Here is a 17,961-nt window from a genome sequence, read left to right on the forward strand (position 1 = left end):
GTAATACTTTTAAAATATGTTTAATGTTTAGAACCATTTGGTGACCAAGAGAGCAGATCCTGCTAAAAAGTATATTTAATGTTTAGAGTTGTTGTGTGGTAAGAGAAAAGAAACTTCTTGTTAATTTTTAACATTTACTGTTGATCAGTGGCTACTAAAGCAACTATTGATGCATGTTGTATGTTTAGAGATGCTTTGTGCCTATACAAAAATAATTCCTACACATCTCAAGCCAATACCAATGCATTGCAGTATCTTTACTTCAACAGTAGCTTCAGTGACAAAAGCAACACATACCCGTAACTATCTAATACAACCTCTCCTAGACCTCAGTATGATTATGTGTACCAGTATTCACTCCTCAGCAAGCAACTGATATTCAGTTTATCAAAAGTGCCTAACAGGTCCATTCAGTGTAAAAACAATAGTTGACTCTGAGAGCCAAAATGCTAGCTGGTTAAGTGTACAAATGAGTTTCAAGGTCTGGGTCTGAAGATCCCTGAATTTTGGGGTGATGGGATCCAGTGTATTGGCTGAGCTATTACACTGAGAAGAGCCAGGAGCAAAGTTTGGATCTAGGTTTGGATCTGAACTTCGCCAGTGCTGAGAGGGTCTTCCAAGATGGGATTTTGGCTTGCTACATCTCTAGTTAAACATATCAAAGGCTGTGTCCAAATATAGATGAGATGGCTCACATACCCATAGGAAAAGTACATTTCATAGTGCTGGCAACTATTTGGACGTGTGTTTTTTACTACATATCGCTTTTTGAGTTTTCACATCCTTCAAAACGTTAAGGCTATGAATTAGCAAGAACTGTTTAATCAGTTTTCACCTAGCTTTAGTTTTAGCAATTTCTCACTTACAATCACTGTGCTCTAAGGGGTTTGCAGGACTCAGCCCAGTATGTTTTTCATTTTCATTTCAGATGGGCTCACAGTAGCCAGTATTATTTGTCAACTTTAAGGTCTTTCATAACTTTTAACACTGTATCTATATGTTCTGCTAATCTATCATGACATCAAGCCCTACTCAGTTCAACCAGCATTCCTAGCCTTTGCGCCCTACCTGTCTTCTTCTCCTTTAAACACCTCTATGCTTTCTTCTAGGGCTGCTCCTTGTGCATTGGAAAAATTCCCTGATAAAATCCAAGCAGCCATGACCTCATCTTCCATCAACTCCCTCTTCTGCTATGAAGATTATAAAACCCACCCTGATGATCACGGCTGGGCAGTTGACAGACAGTGACTACTGCTTTTCCTTCCTTTCTTTTCCTCTCTACCTTCACTCCCACTTAAAAAAATGCAATATAAAAAAGCTTTGGCAATTCTATATCAGGTTTACTGTCCTGCATGTTGTATCCTACCCCCTACCCTTAATCTGTTTGGTTTATTAAACCTGTAAGCCTTTAAGAACAGGAACTTTCTCATTTGTATTTGCAGAGCACACAACACAATGGGGCCTGAGTCTGATTGGAATTTTGGGGTGCTACCAGAAAGAATAATATGGGCAGCTGGACTGATGTTTCCCTGGTAAATACTGTTTTGGCTCTCCAGAACTGCTTGGGCACACTGTTCTAAGTGAGCTGACCTTTGATATTTAAAAAGTGATTACTTGTTATTATGGTGACATTATGGCAAGGTGGATCATATAAGTGAGAATGAGCTAAAGGTAAAAACAGAGGAATAATTTTCCTGGGGTAGCAATATGGTGAAGAGACTTTACTTTAATTTAATATGAATGTATAGAATGTCTAGTATATGCCCCTGTAATTTTATCTGTTGGTCCTAACTGAGAAATGTGCATGTTTTCTCACATTCACCTTACTTCCATATATAAACATGGAATCTTCTGCATTTTTTACTAACACTTCACTAATTAGTTTGCTTATTGAACACTGTAATTTATCTGGATGGTCTCTATGTTTCTTCTTGGTAGGCAATTACAACACTACACCCTAGGACCAAGTTAAATGCAAGAAATGAGTTTATGGGCACTATCCATCATACAAAATAGCTGGGAAGCACAGAAAAGGGAGAGATAGATACCATGTCATCCCCCCTGCCCTACTGTATAGTATGGACACCTTCATCTAGAATCTGGCAAATAGAATCAAATTATAATTATTCTTTTGAACAACACACTACACATTCAATTATTTATGTATTTAGTTTTAAATAATATTTTTTAAAAATGCCGATCCAAATCTCTAGAAGCCCTAACACATCATTCATAATACAATCAAATCACAATAGCATTGAACTAATTATTTCAACAGGCATGCAACTAGTCAGCCACTTACAGAAACTCCTTTGCACCCCTCCTTCTTGGTGGGCAACATACCCTCAGACTTCTCCAAAAATCTTATCAAAGAGATGTTTGTTGCAGCAGGAGGATACCAAATTTAAAACATTTATATAGATAACTTTAGTATCATTGTGGTGGGGCAGGTGCCCCACAGAGGGAGAAGAAGGGGTTAAAAAGCAGCACCAGGGAGGCTGCACAGAACCCATGAATCAGGAAAGGGTTTATTGAGCCCACCAATAGGGGGAAGGCTTGCTGGAGCAGCCAGTCATGATCAGCGAGGACCATATATAAAGGGCTGCTCAGCAGAGCACAAGGGAGTCTTTCCCTGGAAGGCAAGGGAGGAGGACTGGCTGCCTGAACAGGGGCAGCGCTATGTATTTTGCCGCCTCAAGCACAGAAGTCAGGCGGCTTTTGGTGGTGTTTCTGTGGAAGGTCTGCTGGTAACATGGATTTGGCAGCATGCCTGCGGGAGGTCCACTGGTCCGGCACCTTCAGCATACCTGCTGCCGAATTCCCGCTGAAGCCGTGTTTCCAGCAGAACTCCTGCAGGCATGCCGCCGAAGGCTTCCTAACTGCCGCCCTCACGGCGACCAGCAGGTCGCCCCCCATGGCTTGCCGCCCCAGGCACATGCTTGGTGCATTGGTGCCTGGAACCGCCCCTGTGCCTGAAGAAGTGTCATAGATAGAACAGTGCTGGGCAGGGGCAGTGGCAGCAGAGTGCGAGGGTGAGGGTGAGCTGCTGGCTGACCACTGCCAGGCTGGGGCCTTGCTACAAGGGCTAAGATGGTGCTAGGACTACGGGGGAAGTGGCCCAGGGAAAATAGGGAATAGGTTGGAGGAGGGCAGTAGGTAGCTGCCAGCTATAGGGTCCCTGGGTAGAGACCTAGAGTAGTGGGTGCACCTGGGTCTCCCACTTGCCAATGAGGAGAGTGGCAAGTATCCAGACTGCAGTTTGCCCATGAGGAGAGGGGCTGGATCTTGGAGTGCAGTTGACCGCTGACGCAAGTGGCAGGACTAAGGACTGCCAGTCCCCTGCAGTGGGGGAGATACCAAAGTAAGGGCACAGCTGGAGGACCATGCCCAGAAGAGGACCCTGCAGTCCAGGGACGATGCAGGTCCAAAGAGTGGAGACAGCAGTGACAGCAGGCATGACACCATTAGCTGAAGGCGGATTGCAAGGGCCGAGAGCTAATTCCCAGAATGGCCAGCAAGATTCACCGCGGTGGTGAGTCCTGCTTTATCACAATCATGATACAGAGTGAGTACTAAAGCTATATCAAATAGAATTTTCAAGTAAAACAATAATATAAATATTTTAGGGCACCCATTTTTAGATACTTATTAATTAAAAGTTGCAGAAACAGAATAATTCCCACTGTCACCTGTATAGGGTGACCAGACAGCAAGTGTGAAAAATCAGGATGGGGATGGGAGGTAATAGGAGTCTATATAAGAAAAAGCCCCAAATATTGGGACTGTCCTTATAAAATCGGGACATCTGGTCACCCTACACCTGTACTTAATTAAAAAAATAAATAAAACCACAAACTTAAAGGACAACACTGGCAATATTTTCTTATAAATGGGCTCAGTTATACACACACATGCCCTGCCTCCAGATATCTTTGCATCCCTTACTTGTACATGTCTGTATGTGTTGGTTCTGTTTTGTTGTGTTTTTGTTTTCTGTTATGTGTGGAACTCTATAACTTAATAATTAAAGTCTTTAAAAACAGAAACTTCTGAAAGTGTTCTACTATTTTAAAGTAAATAAATAAATAAATAGTACTTCTTGCACCTTCCTCTGAAACTTCTAGTACTGACTACTGTTAGAGACTGGATATCAGAGTAGATGGACAACGGGTCTGACCTAGTATGACAATTTATATATTTCTGAAATATTTGTTTTACATTCTAATCTTCTTTCTGTGTAGCTTGTACAACAATTTAGAATACATACTTCGTAGTCCACTACAATTTTGGAGAGGCAATAATATTAGTAATCAAAGAGGAAACAAGAAACTCTGGCACCCTCTGAAAAGTATTTCCCTAAGGAACTCCATGTTATTCCTTTAAGTCTTCAGTTGTCCTTTCTACGAGAACTTCTTCACCATAAAACACTCTATGAATAAACACTTTTAACTTGCTATGTAAATCATCACCTGTCAACACTGAAAACAGATACTGAAATCCATTCATTGCAATGTATTACTGTACATACAAGGGCTATGATGGGAAAGTATCAAGGAAAAAGGAAGTCCTCAATGTGCATAGCAGTTTGTAGAATGTAACTTCCAGCTGAAGAGAATTCCAGGGGAGAAGGCCTGCGAATGAGTGTACTATCCTCATGTCCTCTGCTTCAATGAGCTTACAAGCAGAGTCAAACAAAATGCTTAATCTCTATGCAGTTCAATAGTTGAGTATATAAGATGATAATGGAATCTGTGACCATTGGGGGATTTGTACATGGTATCCAATCTTATTTCACCTAAAAGTGAACCAGTTGCCAGGGCAGAGGTCAAAGGACAAGTGTAGAATCTTCTTGTCTGGGGACTCTACTTAGAAGAGAGGAAGTCACATCCTGCACAGTTGAAACTTCCAAGAGGTCTTCAAGGTTTGTCTCAGGTAGTATCCACAGAGCACCAATAACAGTGGTAAGATTTGCGTCTGAGAAGAAAAGTCCCAATTTCTTGGCTAATCATAAATGACAGAAGGCATTTCTGGACAATTTCTGGGAATCTAGGAGCTGAGGATTGTGACTCACTTTAGTAACAGACAATCACTGAAGTGAAAGTGTATGCTTAGGACATGGATGAAAATCCACCAGGAACGGTTGTAAAGAAGAAAACAATTTTTAACTTCTCCTTTTAAAGTGCAGTTGGAGCTGCTATGATCATATCTTCTAGGGGCAGAGAAAACAACTGGAGAACAAACAGACCTGATAAGAGGATACCATAAGAGAATGCCTCTTTGTAGGCACAGTGGAAAGTCAAACGTATGTCTCTGATATCCCAGATGAATGCCCTAATTGCTGGGCTATTGGGTATTCTGGGACATATCCATTGACCAGCCTTAAAAATTCCAGACTTGCTTGCCCCCGGCTGTCTTTTAGGAAATTTTTAGGCCTGCTCAGCAGATGCCTATTGGATCAGTCCCCAGAGACAAGATAGGCAGGGAAACACCTAGTTTGAGAATCCTGATGGGGATTAGACATGTCCCACAGCTGCAAGCAGCTCAGATTAGCTGTAGGACCATTGTCAGAACTTCAGCAGCTTTGGGCAGCCATACCAGTGGAAATCTAGTCATATATGAGGATTTAGGTGCCTACTGGGTTAGGCAGCAGCAGAGCAGTGGGTATTTGAATGTCAGCGGTGCCTATTTTTTGGACATGGGCACCTACGAGGGCAGTTAGGTACCTAAGCCCCTTAGTGAATCTAGCTCATGGTATTTAGTGCAGCGTAATAGACATACTGCACAGCAGAACCTGAAGGCAGCTCCTCATGCAAGACATCTGGTTCTATTTTGTTAGTTTCTATATAAACATACCTTTCAGCAATAAGAGAAAAGAATTCCCTAATCATGCAAACAGTGATATTGGTCATCATTTATTTTTGTCCTTTGGTGTAAGACCATATCCTATTAGCATCCATTTACTATCTGATACATCCTCTCATGGGAACTATATTTTGTACTCAAAATCTAACCAGTCCTTTCTATTATTAACTAATTGAACTGCATGTATATTTTTATAACTCAGCGAACTTCTCTGAACCCACTTGTTAGGTCAGGATGATAACATGAGCTGACTGCCTGATCATATCACATATACAAATTTCATATACATCCCAGTTAATTCCATAAGACAATTTAGGTAGCTGGCTAACCTTTTTTTTGCCCCCATGATAGTCTATCCAGTCTCCATTATATGTGCTGTTTGGTTAGAGGGCCAGGAAAAGTCATCTCTACAGTTTCAGAGTTAGACAGTGTCATAAACAGATACTTAAGGGTTAATGTCTCTTTTACCTGTAAAGGGTTAACAAGCTCAGTGAACCTGGCTGACACCTAACCAAAGAACCAATCGGGAGACAAGATACTTTCAAATCTGGGTGGAGGGAAGTCTTTTTCTTTGTGTGCTGTTTTTCTTTGTTCTCTGTTCTCTCTTGGGATTAAGAGAAGCCAGTCATGTAACCAGATTTCTCCAGTCTTTCTGAAAAAGTCTCTTCTATTCTACAGTGTAAGTACTAGATAGCAGGTGGATTAGGTATTTGTTTCTTCCTTTATTGCAAATGTGTATTTTGCTGGAAGGATTTTAACTCTGCTTGCTGTACTTGTATACTTAGGCTGGGAGGGGGAATCCCTCTGGTCTAGGTGAAGCTGAAAGACCCTGTAACATTTTTCCATCTTGATTTTACGGAGATAATTTTTACTTTTTTCTTTCTTTAATTAAAAGCTTTTCTTTTAAGAACCTGATAGATATGTTTTTATTCTTGTGTGAGTTCCCAGGGGACGGGGTCTGGACTCACCAGGGATTGGTGGGGGGAAAGGAGAGAAGGGGGAGGGAAAAGTTAATTTCGCTCTGTGTTAGGATCATTGTCTCCTTCTCAGGGAGAATCTGAGAGGGGGAGAGAAGGGAAAGGAAGGTGAATTTCCTCTCTGTTTTAGGATTCAAGGAGTGATCTCCCAGTGTAACCCAGGGAGGGGAAAATCTGGGAGGAAGAAAGGAGGGGGGAATGGTTTATTTCCCTTTGTTTTGAGACCCAGGGGGTTTCGGTCTTGGGTTCCCCAGGGAAGGTTTTGGGGGGCATGGAGTGTACTCAAACACTATATTTTGGGTTAGTGGCAGCGTGATAAGATCTAAGCTAGGAATTAAGCTTAGAAGGGAACAGGCAGGTCCCCACTTTCTGGATGCTAAAGCTCAAAGTGGGAAAGAGACCCTGACAGACAGCCTTACCAATTGTTCATACTTGGAGTTTTAAATTATAGCCTAGGAGGTGATGAGCAACTCTGATCTGTGATTGTGCTAGGAAAAGGGGTAGCGGTTTTGGAGTGAGTGCAGGAGGTAATAAACAGCAGCAACCAGGCAACCTATACATGGATATGTGAAAGCTCCTTCCCCCTACCCCATAAATCAGAACTAAGCAAAATTATTGTTGGTCAGGTAGTGCTACCTTGGGAGAGAAACTGGTTCTTGTTTGAATTGAAATCCTTGTTTCTATCCCCAGGTTGTATGGATAGCTGATCATGATGTGAGCACAGTTTGTGACCATTTAAGAGCCAGACTGTGGCTGTCCAAGTGGATGCACAAAGTAGTGGGGACCAGGCACCAAGAGTCTTTTCCCTATTGTACCACTGCACAGGCACCTGCCATGATCACCCTAAGTGCAAAAACTGTGTGAAACTAGCACCCTCATGTGGAGCAGGGGTAGGAGATAGCCTGGTGCTATGGTTCTATGCCAAGCCTCTGCTCTGGACAACTGAGCTGGTGCAAGGAGAGAGCACACTACAATGTGCAAAACACCCTTCCTTTTTGCGTTCCTCACAAAGCCCACCGACCCATTTTGTTTGACTTATCCTGGCTCCTACTGCTGAACAGCCCTAAACATACTTGCCCCCAATCCTTCTCCGTGCAGGCTATGACTTAAATCCCTTGGTAGCCACTTATGTATTAACTGTGGGGAAGAGAAGAGACTTGAATGTAAGAAGATAATGCTAAAATAAAATTGAAATCTGTATATTCCTAAGAACAAACCCAGCCATTTTCTGTGTTCTAACCACGAATTTTAGCAGCTAAATTTCCCCTGCAGCTTCCTCAGTAGGAAGTTAACATTGAAAACCAGTAGGTAGGATCTAGTTAGTTATAAAGAGGTGTATATTTATTACTCACCCACTGGAGACATTTCTGGTACACTGGCAACATATGGACCATCTAGGAACTTCGGCTCATTATCATTAATGTCCTGCACTTTGATGATGAACTCTGATTCAGGCTCCAGTGGTTTCCTGGTGTCTATGTCCACAGCCTGAGCACGGAGTGTGTAGAAAGGCTTTTCTTCTCGATCAAGGCTCCTTATGGCGTGTATGTCCCCTGTGGTCTCATCGATGGTAAACACTGTGCCAGCTCCATCTCCTGAGAGGGTGTATTTAACAGTGCCCGCTCCCTTGTCCAAGTCAGAATGAAGCTTAACAAAAGAAAAAAAGAAGGTGGGGGGGGAATATTAATGCGTCATTCTGTGCTGGAAGACAGATTATTTTGTGCCCTCTTAATGTCATTTAGGTATAAGAGGAAATGGCTGGCAATATACCAAAGATCATTTGTATCAGTTACTAATATCTAGGAAAGAAGTATTTCAAAATCCTAACTAATTAGAGCCATGCAAATTCCTTACCATAAAAGCTCAAATGCACCAGGTTTTGACTACAAATTTAAAGCTAAAACCAAGTTCATCAGAAGGTTGGCTACCACTTTAAGCAAACTTCGGCCTAGTTTAAAGCAAACATGAGCTGATTTGCAATTGTGTGTCAAACACATGAGATTCCTTTGGCTTTTACACACATGCAGATGTTATGACTGAGTTTTGCTTTTAGATGATAGGTTTTTTAAAACTCCAAACTTTGTTTAAAAGGCATAATGAATTTACTATGTTATAACTTGATTCTAAGCAAGCCAGGAAGCTGAAATTAGAACGCATTTAAGGTCAGATTCTACCCTCACTTACACCCATGCAACCCCATTGACTTCAATGTTCAAATAGTAATCATTTAGCACACTCCCTACTGTGAACTACAGTAGTTTCATTATACCCTGTGACACAGCAACCACTTGGCAAAGGGCCGCCTGCTCTTTACAAACATCTCTCACCTCAGACTTCACAGTCTCACTACACCAAACACACATCTTACAGGATATTTACCCATAAAGTATCTAGAGAAAGCTTATAATAATTGCAAGATGTATGTACAGGTAATATTTTTAGGAATAAAAAAAAAGTAGTCCCTAGTGGATAATGAGCCTTGGTGATGGCCCTTTTGGGCAGGGAGAAGTTGCCCCCTTGTCCTATTTAACCAGTGACACAATGCAAAGCTCAATTGTTTAGCCTTGTGTGATACTAGGACTTTGCCTCTGGCAGTTTCCCAATAAATGACAAACAATCAAAACCACTTGCAGGAACTTTAGAACAAGAGAGAGATTCACCCTGTCTGTGACTGTAAACCAAAAGACTGTTTTCAGTATAACACAGGGAGGGAGAAGCACTGGTGATCCATTTGCTGAGGAAGCCCCTTGTGGAGCATGACCAAGGAGCTCATGAATGTTGGCATTCTTGTTCCTGTGAAATCAGCCAGCTCTGCAACAAACTGAATTGGGGTGGGGGTTTACTTTATTAGCTAGGAAAGAACTATTGATACATGTAGATCCATGGGGTTTTTTTTGTTTGTTTGTTTTTTACTTTGTCTTGTAACCATTTATTTCCATCATTTGCTCTAATTTCTTGTTAAACAACAATCCTACTTTTATTTTATTGCAAGTGCTCAAATGTGCTGTTGATTTACAGAAACAATGGTTTACGGTGAAACTGGTAAAACCACCTCAACGAGCAGCAGTTGCTATGTTGGTGGGAGAAGCTCTCCTGCTGACATAGCTCTATGCACACTACCACTTATGCTGGTGAAATGTATGTTGCACGGGGGGGGATGTTTTTTCACACTGCTGAACAACATATGTTTTGCCAGCATAAGTGGTAGTGTAGACATGGCCTAAGTTATTTTACTGAGAGAGCCCTGGTTTACAATAAAAAATTACTTCAGTATAACCATAGGCACCAACTTTTGATGGCACTGATGAGAGCTCACACCTGGCCCCTCGCCCATCTCCACCCCCTCCCTGCCTCTGTTGGATCCCTCCCAAAATCCCTACCCTGGCCCTGCCTCTTCCCCAAGTGTACTGCGTTCCTCCTTCTCCCACCTCCCTCCCAGACTTGCCACGTGAAACAGCTGTTTTGCAACACAAGTGCTGGAGGGAGTGTGGAGAAGCAGGACACAGTGGCCTGCTCAGGGGAGGAGACGAAGCAGAGGCAGAGGTGAGCTGGGGCGGGGGGCCTGGGGCACAGAGCACCCACGGAGTCAGCGCCTATGGGTATAACTACGTCTCTTAGAGATGTGAATTATCCAGACCCCTAGTGATGTAGTTATATTTACCTAACTGCCAGTGTGAACAGCGTTATGTTGGTGGGAGAGCTTCTCCCATTGACATAGCTCCTGCCTCTCATGGAGGACGAGTTATTAAGCCGATGGCAAACTTAGAGGATCTTCATTACAAGTGCTACAACAGTGCAGCTGCATCTGTGCAGTTGTGCCATTGTGGAAGTATAGAAAGAATTGATAGGGATTTGTAGGGGATATTAATGCATGATAGTTTTTATTAGCAAAAGTTAGGCTAATTGTAATTTTAATAATGCAAGATTTGTAGAAGCAAGAATTGTGTGAGGCGAGCAAAAGAGAATTGTGTAAAAGTTGTTTTGATTTTGTGTAGATAATGTGTAGATAGATTGAGGTTTTTTAGAAGTAAAAAAAATAAGATATTAGGATAAAATATAAGTATAAACAAAATGCAGCTGCTGCTTATTATTGTCTGTAACAAAAGTATAAATGCTTGCTGTAATTGTTTACCTGTGGAGAGACCTGTCTAAAAAGGGGAGACCCTATGTCCTAGTGCACTCTCTCCTGTTGTAGCTGCTAAACAGAATAAAGTATCTGACTCTGCTGCACCCAAACAAAAAAGCGAGAACTGAGTTTTTCTCCAACATCACTGTAAATCTCTAGTGTAGACCTGTCCTCAGAGGGAAAACTAGGGCTGGAACTCAGTAGTTTCTGCTTCACAGTTCCACACATTTGCCAGCCTGTTGGAATGGTAATTGTTTATTCCTAATGGGATAAAAACCCAAACTACAAGACTTCTGGCTCAAGGACTAGCTTTTTTGTTGTTTGTTTGAATAGTGCCTAATAGAATCAGGCTTTAATCCCTGTTTGTGGGGACAGGAATTACCATGATAGTAACAATAAATAATATCATCAGGTTTCTTTTCTACATGCTGACATTGGTTTCACACTCATATTTAAGATGAAGCTAGAAAACTTTAATGGATGCCCAAAGTTATGTCACAGTAGTCTGAACTCCCTGGTTTGCCACAGACTTAAACAAAGGGGGACATTTTAGATGCTCCTAGTCCCATCTAATACAGGGTAAGCAGATCTGCTGTAATGGACATAGCCTGGAAACAAACTTTCAAAATGCTTTGGAGTGAATTTTCTTAAACCGTGCAGTCAGCTATTGGCTTTATTTATATTATGCATTGTAGAAGGCAAAACACAATACAGAAAACATGTAAAGTGAAAGTAAATTATACCAAAAATGCATTACTGAGAACTAGCTAAATGGTCTCAGTAATGGGGCAAGAAGCTGAGTTACAAAGGAAGCGGTGAAGACATTTATTAACATTTATAGCCCATTCTTTTGAAATTGAATCTAGGTCCTTGTGACTCAGGAGGAGGTCATGGTTTGCGAGCTAGAAAAAGCACTCACACAAACGGATTCCCCTTCCTAAGCTTTTTTAGCCCATCCCTGCTCCTCTCTGAGGTAATGGGTAGCTGACCCTGCATCTAGCTACCTTATAGGTGGGGTTTAAATTACCTCACCACTTTAGCATAGCGTGCTCCTCCCATTGTGTGCTAGGTATAAAAAAAATATTAAAGCTAATGTTAAAAAAAATTATGTAATACATAGGTTGAGAAAAGTGTTTGTACATCTGGGTATAGTGCTTAGATTATCCACAAATACATATACACAAATATCATAAAAGTCATATGATACATAGAGTACATAATCAGCAATAACCCAAATTTAGGTGAATAAATTTAACAATACTGTTTAGATATTTGATTCAAAGGCAGCTTATCAACCCGCTGCTGTGAGTCAATCACCCCTTTGTTTGTGAAATGAAAAGATAATGGCTGCTGCCCTGAGATAATTAATGTCTCTCTCTTCATCTCTTAAATTAAAGTGGTTAGTTCACATGCATCCTGCTGTGCCATTATACTTTGGTCAGTTAAAGCTGCTTTCAAATGTAGGTTTAAAGTCATTTGAGGAGTAGGAGAAGAAAAAAAACAAAATGGAAATGAATAAAACAGAAAAATCTTCATATGGCACTGAGAATTGCAACACTTTCTGACATGTATGTTACTGAAATTAAGGCTTTTTTTTGGTATGTGTATCATGTGAGCTGAGCTGTTCTAGCAGCTATGACAAAGGAGGGAACGACACAAGCCAAATGTTTGTGGTTTGGAAACAGGAATTTGCAAACAGGGAGAGCCACACCAACCATAATTTCTCTGCCTCTTCCTCTCGCTTTGGATCAGGGATGGCAGACTGTGATTCCTATTTGCCAGTTGGAGAATCCATGACGGTGTTGGGTCTAAACTTCTGGTGAACTTTGGAGCCAAAACACACCCAGACTGGCCGTCTCTGCATAATCCTTTCTGAACCCTTTATCGAACAAAGCACTGACCTGCAAACTACTCATGACACCCCCTTTATTAAGTAGCCATTAGCCTTTATCTCTATGCATTTACTTGTTAAACTTGCTTTTCCTGTAAAATCTTGATTGATTATGCATGACCATTATCTTTTATTAATCACTTTGTTTACTTCTGTGTATAAGTATTGATGCTCACCCCTAATAAAGGGGCCACACTTATTCTAAAGCTTTTGGGTTAGTGTGAGCCCGTTGATCAACGCATTGGTGTCTGGTCTCTGACAGAATTGTGTGCCCAAATACCAACTCCGCACGAACTTGGGTGTTGGAGAGGTGAGTGAGGACTTGCTTTATTACCTAACAATTTGGGGGCTCGTCCAGGATTCCTTCTGGTGCGGTACCTCTGTCCAGTGGTCAGACCACTCATATATGAATTGGCAAGGCGCCACAGGAGATTTCTCCCAGCCAATTCAATATTGAGGGGTCGTGTATTGGACAGCAGGGTAAACGCCAGTTGGAGGGCTCCTGTCAGACACCATGGGTCAAGGGACTAGCGTGCCTCTTGAGAGTCCGTTGGGGATTGTAAATAAGTTATGGAACGAAGGGAAACTCCCAGTACAGACAGGAATGTCTAGGAAGAAATTGTACACACTATGTGTAAGGAATTGGACTGGGTATACCGCGGTATTGGCCGACCCGGAGATGAGGTGGCCTTCGTATGGCTCTTTCGAACAGGCTGCCTTAAGAGGAGTAAAGAGCCAGATCGAAAAAGACCATCCGGGACAGTTATGTTACTGGTTTTGTTGGGACACAGCAGCAGAGCTGTGGAAATCTTTAAAAATTATGGCAGTCAGGTACTCTCCCGAGAGTGAACCCCCTCCAGGTTATTTCGATGAAGGGTGTAGACCACGGCGTGTTTTGACTCGTCAGCTGGTCCCCTCTGCACCTGCCCCTATTCCTCCGCAGGGGGACTCTCTCCTTGTAGCAGAGGGGAATCTGCAGGATACCAGATTGGAATTTGTGCAGAAGGATGAGGAGGAAATGGAGGGGCAAACCTCGGGAGGAGTAGTTACTAGGCTTATGTCCAAGCAGGTACGGCAGGGTGCATGCCCCCCCCCTGAGGAAAGTATAGTTAGAGAGATGCCTTTACAGGTGCACGATCAACCTTATATGGGCAATGATGGACGATTGCAACATGCTAGTATTGTGGAATATAAAGGATGGCTAGAATGGGATTTGAAAGAGTGGGGACAGTTGTCAGGATCTTTTGGGGAAAATCCCCGAAAGATCATAGAACTTCTAGAAAGATTGTTTTTAAGTTATAATCCTACTTATACGGATGTGGATCAGTTGTTAAGTAGAGTTTTGACCGGAGAGGAACGTAGTAGATTGTGGATGGCAGAAAGGACATGGGGAGATAGCAATGCAGTTAATCTTACTTGGATGGATAGGTGGGATCTGGCCGCTGGCTGGAATCCCTTAGACTGGACTCAGCTAAGGCTGACTCAGCTGCGAACAGATCGAGAGCGATTGTTAGAGAGACTCAAGGAAATGGCTCGCCACTCGCCTAATCAGGCTAAGTTCATGCAGATTCGGCAGGAATCTGATGAGCCGCCCAGAAAGTTCTGGTCGAGGCTATTGGAGGGGGCCCGAATGTTCACTCAGATGGATTCTGAGAGAGAAGCAGACCACCCTACTCTTATTTCATTTTTTGTGAATCAGTCGGTGCCCCCTGTAAGGGATTACTTCTTAAAGTTTCGCCCTGGTTGGGGAGGTGAGTCAGTCACTTCAGTGTTGGACGTAGCTGATTTTGCCTGGGAGAAAGAAAGGGAAAGTAGTAAAAAGAAAGAGAAAAAGGAAGAATATAAGCTGATGGCTTTAGCTTTTCACGGTGGTGTTCAAGGCAAAGGCCGTGGCCGTGGCAGGGGATTCCAGGGTGCCCGAGGAAGAGGGTCCTGGCGACCCCAGCCATCAGGAAATTGTTTTCAGTGCGGACAGCCTGGTCACTTTAAACGTGAATGCCCCTGGGGACGCCCAGAGGGTCTGGTTGCATCCGCAGATGCTTACACAAGTGAGGAATACACCCCTGCACCACCAACTCAGCCAATTCCCCAGGCCTGGATCAACTACGGGAAACAGCAGCAGCTGCAGCAAACTCAGCCTCCTCAATGACGGTACCCCGGGGGCGAAGGCAAACAATGTGATGGTCTTATTTCCTTAATGTCTTTAGCCAGCTCCTTTCTCACTTTCTCCCCTCCCAGCAAAGAGCCTCGTTTAACCCTTTCAGTCCAGGGACTGCCTGTCTCTTTCCTCATTGATACTGGGGCTACTTTCTCTCTTTTAAATCATGCCCCCTCTCCCTGGCTATCCTCTGAGGTTAAAACTGCGACTGGGGTGGAGGGCAACCCACAGTCTCTGGAACTCACTTTGCCTTTGAATGTTGTTTATGCTGATAAATGTTTTCCTCACCGTTTTCTTTTTTCCCCAGCTTGTCCGATCCCTTTGATGGGCCGGGATTTACTCTGTAAGCTTGAGGCTACTTTAACCTGCACTCCTGAAGGGGTAGGATTATTGATGACAGTGTTAGGAGATTCGGCCGCTACTCAGGGTAATAGGGAAACACCCCTCTCTCTCTCCCCTGACCTCACTGACTTGCCTTCAACCCTCTGGGGAATTTCTGACACTGATGTTGGCCTGCTCCTTTCGGCAGAGCCCGTAAGGATTCAGGTAAAGCCTTCCTTAACCCCCCCGTCAGTCCCTCAATACCCCCTGTCGCTGGAAGCCCGGGAGGGCATCCGCCCCATTATCGAGGGATTCATTGCACAAAAGCTAGTCCGCCCTCAGCGCACTCCCTGTAACACCCCTATACTGCCTGTCAAAAAGCCTCCTAAAAAGGACGGAGACCCTGTTCGTTGGCGCTTTGTACAGGATCTACGAGTTGTTAATCAGTATGTGGTCCCTCTTCATGCAGTAGTCCCTGACCCAGCTACTATCATCAGCCAAATCCCCTGGGATGCTGAGTGGTTCACTGTTATTGACTTAAAATCAGCTTTTTTCAGCATTCCTGTGCACCCAGACTCTCAGTATCTCTTTGGTTTCACCTGGGAGGGACAAAGTTATGTCTGGCAACAACTTCCTCAAGGCTACAGAGACAGCCCCACGATTTTCAGCCAGTGCCTCCGCCACGACTTGGAAGGTTTCACCAGTCCGCACGGATCCACATTGGTCCTATACGTAGATGACATCCTATTAGGTAATCGCGAAGAAGCTGCCCTCCTCATCGATGGTAAGGCACTTTTATTATACCTACACACCAGAGGCCACAAGGTAGACCCTAAAAAGATTCAGTGGGTCTCACAGAAGGTCCGATATCTGGGCTTCCTGTTAACCCCAGAGGGAAGACAGATGGACCCAGCCCGCATAAAGACTATTCAAAACTGCCCTCTACCGAACAGCAAGAAACAACTTCGAGGTTTCTTAGGATTAATTGGCTTCTGTCGCCCCTGGTTGCCGTCCTGCGGGAAGTTAAGCAAACCGCTCCACCGACTCACTGCTAACCTTGCTCCTGACCCTTTGCAGTGGTCCCCGGACACTATTCAAGCCTTTCAGTTACTCAAGGACAGTGTGGCCTCCTCCATGTCTCTCCGCCCCCCCAATTACAGCAAACCCTTTCACCTTTTTGTCCACGAGAGGGGCGAAATTGCTAGTGGTGTCCTTACCCAGCTGAGCGGGCCCCACCATTTCCCGCTTGCTTTTTACTCTCAGCAAATCGACCCTGTCGCTCAGGGAACCCCATCCTGCACCCGGACTCTGGCAGCAGCTGCCCTGCTGATCACAAAGGCAAAGAGCCTAACCCTGGGTCATTTTACCACGGTTTGGACCTCTCATGCCTTGTCAGCCCTTCTGCGTAGGGGCACAACCCAAGTCTTTTCGGCCCATTGTCAGCAACAGCTAGAGGCCGAACTCTTAGAAGACACTAACCTAATTTTTAAAAGGTGTGGACCCCTTAATCCAGCTACCTTGCTTCCTGACCTGCCAGTCCTCCAGGATCAGCACGACTGTGTGGAAGTAGTTTCCAGCATCTTACAGATAAGGGACAACCTGTTTGACGTGCCACTGGACAATCCCGATTGCATCCTCTTCTCGGACGGAAGCTCCTTCTATGTTGATGGCAAGCGTTTCACTGGTTATGCTGTCACCTCTGAATGGGACATTCAAGAGGCCGCCTCACTGCCAGGCAACTGGGGAGCCCAAGCCGCTGAACTCTATGCCCTGGCCCGAGCTTGCCAGTTGGCCGCTGGTAAGACCGTTACCATTTTTACTGATAGCAAATATGCTTTTGAAGTTGTGCATTGTCATATCCACCTCTGGAAGTTTCGAGGTTTCCAGACAGCTGCCGGTAAACCCATTCAGCACCTCCCCCTCATCCACAAGCTTTTGGACGCCCTCCAAAAACCCTCTGTCCTGGCTGTAGTTCACTGCCGGGCCCATACTAAAAATAGCAGCCCCGTTACCCGTGGGAATGCCCTGGCTGACGCCTCCGCCAAGAAGGCTGCCACCTTACCTTTAGCCATGCCCACATTGGCTATTGCAACCTCCTCCTTTACTCCACCGCACCCCGTACCAGTACCCGCTGCTGAACTAAAATCATGGAAAAGCCTCGGGGCCACTCTGGTCAAAGGGACTGGGCATTTCACACTCCTTTCATACACCCTACCACCCCCAGTCTAGCGGGAAAGTTGAGCGTATGAATAGGGAACTTAAGTTTACATTGGCTAAATACTGTCAGGAAACAGGATTAAAGTGGCCTCAGGTACTTCCCTTGGTCCTGTTTCACCTTCGTACTCGCCCAACCCGCGCATTGGGATTATCCCCCTTTGAACTGCTCTATGGACACCCCCCTTTCAAAGGCGGGGCGCTACCACGTGCTGATGTTTCACTATTGGGAGGGGATCATATGACCGCGTGTCAGTTTCTCTCCCTACAGGCTCGCCTCCGTACCCTTTGGAAAGCCTCGCAGTTTTCCCAGACCGTGCCGCTGGAGGAACAAATCCACCCGTTCCAACCAGGGGACTTCGTCTGGGCCAAAAAGTTCGTTCGTGACGACACCCTCCAGCCAAGGTTTACT

The 17,961-nt window shown here is 44.1% G+C and overlaps 1 protein-coding gene and 1 long non-coding RNA gene across 4 annotated transcripts in view; one reads left to right on the forward strand and one right to left on the reverse strand.

The window, feature by feature from the left end:
• CDH12 (cadherin 12) overlaps window positions 1-17,961 on the reverse strand; it is a 623,017-nt gene that overhangs the window by 162,385 nt on the left and 442,671 nt on the right. For both annotated transcript variants that reach the window (XM_030551749.1, XM_030551748.1), the window contains one exon: window positions 8,192-8,486. In XM_030551749.1, the coding sequence (XP_030407609.1) occupies window positions 8,192-8,486 (295 nt within the window). The remainder of the gene's footprint in view (window positions 1-8,191; window positions 8,487-17,961) is intronic.
• On the forward strand, window positions 1,038-6,347 carry LOC115646188. Of its 2 annotated transcripts, none has more exons than XR_003998965.1 (3): window positions 1,038-1,244; window positions 1,443-1,532; window positions 4,242-6,347. It is a non-coding gene; the product is annotated as an uncharacterized LOC115646188 (long non-coding RNA). The 2 variants fall into 2 exon arrangements; XR_003998964.1 differs by lacking the exon at window positions 4,242-6,347 and adding an exon at window positions 1,939-2,642.

Source organism: Gopherus evgoodei, chromosome 2, assembly GCF_007399415.2.
Source record: "Gopherus evgoodei ecotype Sinaloan lineage chromosome 2, rGopEvg1_v1.p, whole genome shotgun sequence".
Taxonomy (NCBI): domain Eukaryota; kingdom Metazoa; phylum Chordata; order Testudines; family Testudinidae; genus Gopherus; species Gopherus evgoodei.